This window comes from Mycteria americana, chromosome 5 (genome assembly GCF_035582795.1).
Source record: "Mycteria americana isolate JAX WOST 10 ecotype Jacksonville Zoo and Gardens chromosome 5, USCA_MyAme_1.0, whole genome shotgun sequence".
Classification (NCBI taxonomy): Eukaryota; Metazoa; Chordata; class Aves; order Ciconiiformes; family Ciconiidae; genus Mycteria; species Mycteria americana.
The window spans coordinates 10,536,035-10,547,817 of record NC_134369.1 but is presented as its reverse complement, the minus strand read 5'-3'; the positions used below and the strand labels follow the sequence as shown (position 1 = coordinate 10,547,817).

General features: G+C 37.3%; 1 protein-coding gene across 1 annotated transcript; it reads right to left on the bottom strand.

The window, feature by feature from the left end:
- Nucleotides 1–807: 807 nt before the first annotated feature.
- Nucleotides 808–7,164, bottom strand: OLFML1 (olfactomedin like 1). Its single transcript, XM_075501442.1, has 3 exons — nucleotides 7,039–7,164; nucleotides 4,733–5,021; nucleotides 808–1,586 (listed from the first exon to the last, which is right to left on the bottom strand). Exons 1-3 carry the CDS (start codon nucleotides 7,162–7,164, stop codon nucleotides 808–810), a joined length of 1,194 nt encoding a protein of 397 aa, XP_075357557.1.
- Nucleotides 7,165–11,783: the final 4,619 nt, after the last annotated feature.

Here is an 11,783-nt window from a genome sequence, read left to right as displayed (position 1 = left end):
AAAATAGTGTATGGTACAGAACAGATCATCTAGGAACATTCCTTCTGACACACAAGCAGTGATACACTGAAAAAAATTGAAAGGTGGCAAATTGAAGCTGATAAAAGTGAATATTTAGCTGTAGCTAATGTATTAGCAGGATCTAAAGTGGACTGTAGAGCTGTATGGATAACAAAAATCTGGAAATGCAGAAATTTCATGGAAATAGTCCAGAAGTTCAATGATTAGGAATAGCCTTGGTGTAATGTACAAGAACTATATGTTAAAAATAAACCATGTTTTTGAGGATGTATACTCTTATGCTTTGTGATATACTAAACCCCTCCTGTTAAAACTTTATACATAATTTCTCTGGAGCATGTGATTTTATAGTGCTTCCAAGAAGGCTTCCTACAGTGAGCTTCAGCATAGTGAAGGTTGTCAGATAATGTATATTAGACAGGAAGGACTTCTGATTTGATTTCCATGGCACTGAAGCACAATACATAGTATTCATAGGAAGAGAACACGTCAGAGATGGATTCTTATTTTTTTTAATTAACCTTAGTCTTTAAGACTAATTTGTGTGTGTGTGGAGGTGTTGTACATGTGTGTTATTTTGTCATCATGTAATTAATATTAATGGCTTCTTTACATATTCCTAATTGGACATTAGTTTAAGATCACTGGGGTATGTGAGCCTAAATCTATGTAAAATAGATCGTAAAGTTGTAACAGATAGAAATAATGCCATTTTAATACACTTTAATGACCATCTTGACATGGGACTGCTAGCTTTTAAGTGTATTTGAAATCTTGCTGAAGATTCTAAACTTTTTGCTTTGTGTGAAGCTTGTAAATGATCTGGGATCCATCACCCCAAGCAAAGAGTTGTTTTTCTTTAGGATTGTAATGTATAGTGGAGTGACTGCCCTGTCGTTTTGGAAAATGCAATACTGGGATTTCATAAGTATTTACAGCATCCAAAACATCATAAACACATTGTATACGAGAGGTGCCTCCACTAGGGAAGTTGTACACAACATAGAGTGTGTTGCATGCTATGAAAGCTGCTTCAGCATCCTTGCTATTGCATGATGTGTCCCAAGTGTGTTCTACTGCCAAGGTTACGTGGTTGATTTTAGTAATTACAATTTTTCCTCCAGTCTCTGGTTCTGCATGGATTGCCCAGAGCCCTTGCTCATCAATGGCAAGATCTATTTTTGTAGATGGAGAAAGCTGATATGCAGGAATCCTTCCAGCCCCTGGTAGTAGCATTTGGTCAGTTATATTTTTTTTCTGGATATTGAACTTAATTATCTCATTTAAGGAGCCATATCTGTGATAGAACAGGAAACCCTGATATATGATGTGGCCAGTTCCTTCCCAGGGAAATGGCAAGGTGATTCTGCGAGCTTTTAGTGTATGATTGCTTTCCATGAATGTCATGATATTTGCGAATTCCAAAATAACGTTATTTACAGAACCATTTAATAAATAAATCTTTGCATGCTTTTTGCCAGGATCTTTCATCCAAGAGCCATGCTTATCTCCAGTCTTCTTAACTATCTTTAGGGATTTAATACCTGCAAGCATGTGGTCACAACCTGCAATGAAACACCCGAAGACAAAAAAAAAAATTAGAATATCTGTGAATTTTCTAGTTTCCTTTCTTTGAATTACTTAGTTTCCTTTTAATCCAACTATAAGACCAGGATGAATATGTCAGTAAAGGTGTCAGCAGCGTGCCTATGGTAAGTACTGTTGAAGCTAATTTTATACAATATATTCAGCATCTCCTGCTAAGGAAACTGCGTATCTTCAGCTACACATAGTGTGGTTTTTTCTATTCTAACACTGTTAGACCAGCGTTATCCAAAAGGGATTCTATTTGTGTACCTGAGAGGAGACCAAGAGCACAGTTAGTGATTCTCTGATGATTCTTGTCAGTTCTTTTGCAGGGCTGTAATTTTTACTTCAGAGAAGTGACTTCTGTTTTAGATCAACACAGTAAAATAAATTTATTTCTTATTGAAGGCATACAAATTAAAATCCACTTTCCTGATATGCCATGTGTATGGTATTTTTGTTTCAGGAGTTCTCTTATCCTCTTTTTTCACATTTATAATATGAAGACAAATAAAAATAGATCATCATAACAGAAAGCCAAAACACTGGGTTATCTTCCCATTTCCCTTCCCAACACCTACAGCACAAAGGAACTAGAACCAATATATGGATCACAAAATCGGGAATGCCCATACATTAAGGTGGTCTTTAAATGAACTGGTATGATGTCTGTGTTATCAATTCTTACGCTAGAAGCATGGCTAGTGGAATTACATAGTTGTTTACCTCACTATAGGGAAAAAATTGGCACCAGCAGAGAGCGAGTCATAGTTTTGGCTTCATTACATTTTGCATGCACTTTGCACGGATGTTTAAGACCAAAAAGCAGCAAGCTTGTGAAGGCTCAGGCATTTAGATGCCAAGATCTTTATCAGGTACCATCCTTTCCAGGAAAAACTCTACCGCAAAGGATATTAACAAGCTTGTTTACCAAAGGCACTCATAAATTACAAGAGACACTATTTGAAGTTTAAAGAATTGCCTTTAGTGAAGTGCAGCCATTTTGGTAAACAACAAACAAAGCCCTCTGGCAGGAAGTTCTGGCAGTAGATGAAATGGAGAAAGCAAAACCAGCCTCCCTGTTTGGCCTGATATGAACCTATTGAAGTCAGTGGCAAGATTCCAGTTGCCTGTAGAAAGCAACCTTTATGTCATTTGTGTGTACTGATACCCTCTAACCAAAGCATGTGGATATTGCTGCTACAGCATGGATTTTTTTCTTGGAAATCCTCACTCAGGATGCACCTTCCCAGAGCAAGCCACAATAGCTTTCCCAAAACTGATGTTTATTGGTTAGATAGAGTCTAGAAAGTTAAAAGTGTTGAATCAAAATACCTAGCCAGCCTTAGCAACATCTTCCTCTGCAGGAGAAACAGCCAGATTTCTATCTGAAATCTATGAACAGTGTCTGTCTTCTTGAGAGAAGATTTTTAACTCTCCTTGGCTTTTATAACAGCTTGGAGGAAGACTGAGAAACTGAGACATTCACAGTGAGAAAAAGTTTACCAAAATTTTTCCACGTTCTCCCCAATGGTACCTTCAAAGCCCACTGTTTCTTACTATACCCCACAGTGTGCAGAAGAGAGTTTCCTGTTTCCCACCCAAAGCAGATGAGGTATCAACTACTGCATGTAAAAACAGTGATTCTACTTGACTGTTATTTTCGAGCTTGTGTGAACTTGAACCAAAACCAGTAACAAAGTTGGACTTAAAAAAACATTTTTTTGCTAGAGTTTTGGAGCGACTCAGCAAAAATAATCGTAACCTCTGGTTAATATATGATAGCATAGAAGCAGAGCTGCTATTTGCTAGAGTTGAGGGTTTTGCTACTTTTCCTAAGTGCTGTAAAATCTACACAGGGTCTAGTTTTGCTGTTGACTTCAATGGGACAAGCACCTGACTAGTACTGACAAAAGTAAAGTTGCTATGAACTCCTGCAATAAAATTAAAAGTAATAATTTCCAATAAGGGAAAATGGAAAGTAATTCTTTCCCCTCTGAAACTCAGAAAGATATAATTTTCAAAGTGCCCTTACCATAGTCGGTTTAAAAATCCCCAATTTTTTCTGCCTCTCAAAAAAATGCCTCATGTTCAAAAAATCTATATATGGAAAAAAGAAATCTTGATATCCATAGCAGTCAACTGTGGTGTAGGATCAGAGCTTAGAAGCAGAATAGGTGATCGCTTCTGTTACCATCTGCCTTAATACTCTTTTGCTGGAAAAGTTCAAGGAACAAATTGTAAACTTATTTGTAAAATTAAATCAGTCTAATTCTGTTGAAGTTAGTAGAATTGTATAATAGATGATGCTAAAGATTTTTCACCTGGCTTTTTTAAAAAAGGCAGTTTATATTTCTTATTGTTTATTTTTAATTTCTTACTACTTTTGAATGAAAATGAAGCAGACTACTTAAAATATGTCTACAATATGTAATTGACATCTATAACTCAACTTTCTTAAGGTAAAGATACTTATAAAACTTAATGAGTTTTTAAAAAAGTATAGATTGTGTATATGTTCTTCATACTAGGTACCTTAACACTTAATTTTCAAATCAGAACTGAGCTTTGCTTGCAGCTAAGCCAGTGTGCTCTCTTGATAAGGGGGAGGGAGAGGGAGAGAAGGAATAACAGAGGAGGACAGTAAAACAGATGCAAATTGTAGAAATGAATCAAGCCTTTTTATTAACTTGTGAGTTCACGTTTGAGTTGAGGTTTTGACCCCTGCCCACTCCAAAAAACAAAGACCACCATTAATTCCTTGGTATAGCTGCAGTACTCAGAAATGCACTGGCATTTTTTCTGGGACTTTGCAAGAGCATACCTTCAGAGGCTTTTTATGTTACTTTATAATAAAAAGCAGCTTCCAAAGAATCAATTTGATATGCAGTAGAGTGTCTGCAAAATAAATGTTTGAATTGGACTTTCTTCCCTCCCTCTCCCATACCTTTTTTGTCGTTTGGTTTGGGCTTTTTTTAGGGTCTTTACACAGCCAAAACCCTATGCAATTATCTGTGGTATTCACATAACTTGTGAAAATCTGTCATCCCTATATCAGCATGCATGCATTTGCTAGGGGACTGGCTCGTTCACACCAAAGTTCTGAAAAGTAAACTGTTCTTACTTGCATTAAGCATGAGTTTAAGTTTCTTTTTTTCTTCTGCTTCTTCAAATAGCTGCTGTTTCACCAGGTCTTCATGTACTTCTATACATGTATTAGAATCTGTGACAGATCTAAAATAATCAATGTCCCTTTGTGCTCGTTCAATTCTTGTTAGCAAATTCTCTACTTCACTTTTAACCTCAGCCTTATAATTGTTCAGTCCTGCCAGGCGTGACAGTACCATCTTTGAAAAGTCTCGGAATTCTTCCACGTAATCCAGTATGTCTTCGTTGCATTTTTCCAGCCTCTTCTTGAGTTAGAACACAGGAAGAAAATACATGGATATACGTGTATATTCTGTATAGATTAAGACCTCATTCATGATTACTTTAAAAAACGTGCTATTCTCTCCTTTCCAATCCCTCTGCCCCCCACCTATTTCAAACCGATGCTTTCTTCTGTATGTCTATGTGAAGAGGACATACTAGACTGGCACTAGCATTCATGTTTCTGGACAAAAATACACTTTTTTTTCTTGATGTCGTTGCTGACAACCAGATACTTTGTTTTACTGCCTAAAGAGGAAAAAGTGCTCTGCTGGAAACAGCCAGTGATACTTAAGGGGACACGATCTCTGATTACTTGCTTTCCAGAAACTTTTCAGAACTCCTCCTGTAGGACCACTGGTGAAGCAGTCTCAAAAAGTTTTCTGCAGGAAATCTACAAATGTGAACACTTGACATAAATACACCTCTTCTGACCAAGACAGTATCTAGTGTGGCTATTTGTCATCCATTTAAAATGAAAAATGGAAATACTGACATCTCTATGCTTGAGAAGGTTGGGGGTTTTTGTCAAATTGTTGTCTGTATTTAAAGTTGAATACAGATGTTTCTTTATAACTAGCTTCAAATTATCCACATCTTTAAAGGTGAGGAAAGTGATTTCTCTGTTGTAATGCAGTGGCTTCTATAAATATGGTGGCCTGAAAATAGAAGCTGAACTGCCACTTCGGGAAGATGAGGAAATTGAGCCAAATATTTAAGCCCAAACACACAGTCGTAGTAGATCTAACTGCCAGATTGGGTGTTCTGATTTGGTGCTTTATGCACAGATTTGAGGTGTTCTGTTTTAAGGTGGTGTTTGAATAGGGAATGTCTGAGTTTGCTGGATGATTAGTGCAGTATGCATGTGTTCCTTGTAAACTTGGTAGTGGTGGTTTGTTTGCTTGTTTTGCAAGGTGTGCTTTTGTGTGGGTCCCTCTCTCCCCCATTTATGCGTGACCATAAGTCCCCGGGAAGCTGTTTAATTACTTTCTACAAAACCTTTATTTTAAATGTTTTCAAGTGTTCTCTTCAGTATCTGCCTCACCCTTTTTCCTGTTCTTTGTTTGGTGCCCCTTGCACCAAATGCCACAGGTGGAATTGCATCATTTTTAATGTGTGCCAAATGAATGGAAATTACCATGTGAAGTTACTCCTGTAGTGGTTAATAAAATTTAAATCTCAGTCTACACAGTGGGAACAGAATACCAGGCTAATCCTTCTGTTCTTTCTGTGTTGTGAAATTAAGACCAGAGAGAGCTTTGTACAAAAAGGGAATGCGAGACCAGACAAGTTAAAGCTTCCTTAAAAGTCTACCAATGCAAGTCAGGAGCCAAGGGCATCTTGATGATTTAAGATAAACTATCTATGATTACAGCATGCCAATACGGAAAAGATTTTGCGGTACTGGTAGTTTTTTACTGCAGAAAAAGAAGCAGGTACTGGCACTTTTATATAATTAATTGAAAGCAAATACCTATTTCAGTCTCCCAGCTGTAAGGGGATTATTTCATCTCCTAGTTAAAGTGCAGATACACTGCTAGTTTACATTAATGTGTCTTAAACTACTTTTCCAGGTAGGTTCATCTGTACATAGAAAAAATATCTGATAAATTTCTGTCTCCTTGTTAATATGTGACAGCACTTCTACTGGTGACAGTATGGTTATCCTGTTCCCTAGGATGGACTGTGACAGTACTATAAACATGTGCATATTTAGCTAAATTCACTGATGTTGTAAAAAAATACAAGTGGTAACAGAATAAAAATGTAACATTCTGAAATTATATCCTGCAATAAATAATGATGTGGTAATTAGGGATTATTGTAGTTAAAGGTTTAACTACAATTTTACTTAGTTATTTGAAAAAGCTAGAAATGTGTCTTCCTGATATTGTTTAGCATACAAACTGTTCTGTGTTCACATACATAGAAGACTATTCATACATTTTCAAACCTCTTTGCACTTAGGCAGTATTACAGAATGATACAGATAGCACATACCTCTAAAGAAAGGAAACGCCGGTCAATGTAGCTCAGCAGTGCTGCATCTTGCATCATATATTGTGCCGTCCCCGTGACGCTTGTGAGAAACGGAACTAAAAAAAATTGGAGTTGCAAGACTACCATTGTTTCATAAAATTTTGAAGAAAAAAAATAGTGAATTAATTGTGTGTGCGTGAGTGTGGAGGGCAATCCCAAACACTACTGCCAGTCCAGGATTAAATGAAATTTAACAGTTGTCTGATGCCGCGATGTGAAAAAGTAACACTAAAAATTACTAAAAAGTTAAAAATACTGTGGCTGCAAGTATTAAAAAGACTTAAAATGGCTGTTGCAGTTTATCATTAAAAAAATAAAGTTGTGGAAGAGGAACTGAATGTGTTTATTTCTAGAAGCCAGATGACTGCTTTCCAGTTTGTGGTCCTGTGATCAATCCCAGATGTTCAGTACTGAGTCACATAAAGGCTGTAGGCCAAATTTTATTAAATACAAATAAAAATAATTTATTTTCCCTCCTTTCTCCTCCCCTCTGCTTTCCCGTGTGACCAACACAGTGCAGTGTATGCTTGGTGTAAGTCAGCATAGTTTCAAAGTCAGTGGAGCACTGGTCATTCTTTCACAGGAAGATCTGATGCATGATGTTTGTAGCTATTTCAACCACCCCAGCTGTTACTGTAAAACAATCTAAAGCCATTGTTTTCACTTCCAGTATTCAGCATATTTAGAGTAGGACTGAAAACCATAGATAAAATTATTAAAAAAAAAATCTTTTTCCTTCCTCTCTTCTCTTGCCAGTACTTTTCTAGCTAAAATCAATATCCTTAACAGAGTTCTGTGTCAATTTAATGGAGTCCTTCATAGGTCTCTTCTTTCAGAATAATAATTCTACTTGGGATGACTTGAAAATTTATTGTAATTAACTTACATGAGCCTATTGCATTTGAGGCAATTTTTATTCGCTAAAAACCCATGTGTTAGGATGTTAGAAAGCTCCCTCTGTATCTGAAGCCAAACTGGATGTCTGTGTTTCTCAGAATTCTCCACATCGTTTTTTCCCCCCATTTTCTTTCCCTGCAGTTTTTTTCCTCACATTCACACAGCTTTCCTTTTCTTTCGGACTGCCTTGTGTGTAAGCATGTGGCTTGTGACAGAATTCATGAAAATGTGTCATAGCAGGCAGATTTTTACCTCCATTTGCTTGATTGTTGCGAGATACGGTTATGCGTGCTTTACAGGCAAATTTCGCAGAGGTGCACGGATAAGTATTTTTTCTTTTAATATTGCTTTATCCTAAGAGGCGTAAACAATTTGCCAGTTCCTATTTACAGGCAAAGTCAGTGATGCGCAGGGAGGCTAATACTTGGTTCTCCACTCCAGTGTCACTTCACTTTACTCCAGAACTCCTGCCTGGGAGGATGGAAAGCTTGCTTGCTTGGATCCTTGAAGGATTATGCACTGAGAATAGACATGCTAGGAAGTGTACAGTCTTCCCTGATTATGTCCTGTGGAACATCTTGACAAGCACGCTGTCTTCTTTTCCACAAAATAATCAGCTTCAACACTGGGGAAGAACACAGAAAAACGATCTCTTTTCTAACCTCCTAGATGAACCTGAAATCCTTCAGAGTTGTTCTCTGAGTTTAGTATGTCTATCACAATAATCTAAGGCAATGATCAGGAGATGAAGACTATGGGATTCAATAGATTTAATTTCTTCATTTAGTGGGGGGAGAAATCATACATCTGTATAAACCAAAATCTGTCATGGTTTGCTTGCAGTTTGGAACATGCTTGACTCAAGTTATGTCTGCAAGTCCTATTTTAACGTAACATGAAGTAGCATCTTAATTTTATGACTTTTAATATTCTTTTTCATTGCAGTCTGTAGTCTGGGTTTCCCTCTAAAATAAGGCAGTAGCCTCTTTGGAGAATTTTATTGGATTATATCAGAGCATCATTCATAGCAGAACTCCTTACTGAAAGTTTTTTCTTAGAATAGGTTGTGTCTGCATTTTTGATAATCACAGACAATTGTTCAGACTTCACTCGATGAACACTATCATTTATCAGTTTCAGAGCAACATTATTTCTGTTTGAATCCAGACCACCTAAGCAAATAAAATACCCTAAGCAAAATATTACAAACTTACTATCAAGAAAGTATACTTAAAAGTCAGGATATAGATATATAATTTCTTTCCTTCATCTTAAAACAGGGACAAATTATCTACAAAGTAAAATATCTTGAACTGCTGAACATCCTGTGTAAGCTTAAGCATGCTGTATAAGAAACTGGGTTTTGTAGTGTTGCTCCATCATTTCTCAGAACTACCAGCAGCTGAAAGACCAGAAGCTTCCAGGGATTTCTTTTAATGAGACATTCCTATACTTATTAAACCATAATCTCATGGTAAATGGCAATGATGTCCATGTCAGATGCAGTATTCTGGGAGGGCATGCTATAGCATCTGGTTAAGAACTGAGCTTTGGTGGTTTTTTTTTTCCTTAGTCATTATATATTTTCCAGTTCTGTCGTGCCTAGATATATACATATACCTGAGGTTTTTTCCAGCTACATATTAGCTGTATATGTAATAAATAAATAAATAAATAAATATATATTTATGATAGTGATTTAAAGCAGGTTTGCTTGGCATGCTTGGGAAGACATTGGTCTCAGTGCACAGGATGTTATACACTAACAGAGCAGAAAGATTGTTCTTATCTCAAGGAACACTTTTTCTCTTGTGAACTACTCCTGGAATAGGTTTCCTATTACTATCTTGATTTGACAGACAAACCTCTAAAAGGAAACAAGTATGTTGTAAGTGTATATGCTTTTTCACTGTTCTTGTCCTTCTCTCTCTGGGTAAGATGGTATTCTTTTCTTGTCAGTGCTCCTTCTTTGCTGCACTTATTCCATCTTTTTACCATTTGGTGTCTCTGTTTTGACAGCTGTTTGAGGTTTCCAAATAAAAAATAGGCATTTTCGGCTTCTCATCTGTGTTTGTGGTTTTGATTTCAGATGCTAGAGGAGTTTTCTGTGTTTTAAAAGCAATGTTGAAATCAGTTCAGAGTGGATACTAGATTTGGGGAAAAAATGACATTTCTTTAAGATATTATTTCACTCTTATACCATTGCATGCTATGTTTTTTTGGTTTTTTAAGTCAGTTTCTTTCTGGCGTTTCAGTTGGTAAAACCGGAGCAGTGCCACAGTAAGTCAGGCTCTTTGCAGTAATTTGTGGCACTCTATTGTGCCTGCAAACACTGTTACAGTCAAGGGGAATGGGTGTAAACTGTAAGTTTACTTCGCAGAAACTCATTTCTCCATCACACTCATGATGGAGAAATCTTATCTATGATGAGATAGGGCCTCAGCCATGGAGACCTCGAGCTTACTGTTCAGGGCACTTCCTTGCCTTGTCTGAGACGAGTCTTTGATTTGTCACGGATCTCCGACTCTTCCACATCACTGCCATAGCTTCCTGTTCCAGGTCTTCCTCAGTTCTTTGACTTGCCTCCAGTCCCACTCTGGCTTCTTGTAGGCATGCCTTAGTTCCTCACAGGAATCAGGAGACATGTTTGTTGTCCCGCCAGAGCCGTAACACATAAACCACGTTGTGTCATTGCTGGGTCTGTCCATGCCTGTGATGCTAAGAGACTCCCAGTGTGCTCTGTAAACCCAGCCTGCCATTTTTCTTTCTGAGCTTTGGAAACATCCCTGACTCCCAGGCTCCCTCACCCTTCTTCCTTGGCTTTTGCTGAGCAATGGATGCTCTCCTAATGCCATGCCCTACGCTATTACAACCCTGAGAAAGGTGGGAAGCCCACACTCCTGTCGCTTAGATCTAATACACACATACATATGCATCAGATTTTACTCCTGAAGTCCAGACTGGCTTAAAACAGGGTTAATTACGATTTTCATCTTCAGTTAACCTCTACGTGTAAAGCAATAATAGGTAGATGAAAAGAAAACATCAGAGACGTAGTCTGATTTACAGCTTTCTACATTACTGACTTTGTACACACATGCATTAGAATAACTGCTACTCAGCCTGATGCCTCAGTGATACATCAGTGCATGTGTGCCCTGTGGTTTTGCATCTCATGATCATAAATCAAATGTGTTATAGGCAAAATAAGAGGAAAAGAGATAACTATCTGAAATAATGGGATTTTGTTTGTGATTGCAATTTTGTTTAGTTTATGGTTGCCTAATTTGGTAGGTTTTGGTGCTCATGAATCATAATGATGTTTTATATTAATAATATATAGTGTGTCACTGTCAGACTTGAGTCTACAGAATTAAGTTCCTTGTTAGTACTGGCCACTACCAGATGAGGTTGTCTAATGCTGAGATCTGTGAGGTTAAAAAAGATTTTTGTCATAGTGGGAAATCAACACTTAATTCCAATTCTGCCTTTTTTTTTTTAAAACCACTTTCAGTTTTATATCTTAGAGAGCGATTCACATTTCTATAAAAAAGACAAACATATGAAATCCAATTGAAGTCCTTATGGGGTGTTCAGCTAGAAAAAGAGTGTCAGGAGCGATACCAATAAGGATGTAATACACTGTGATAAAAAGGCGACTTTGCTGAATTTTGGGATTCAGACAGAGGCCTCCACTAGGCGGCTCTCAAGGCCTTAGAATTAAAAGGCAAACTTCACTGAAACACACCATTTCCAAACTGTCTGAATGAGATAAAACATAGAGAAGGAAGCATGGTTCAGATGGGCCA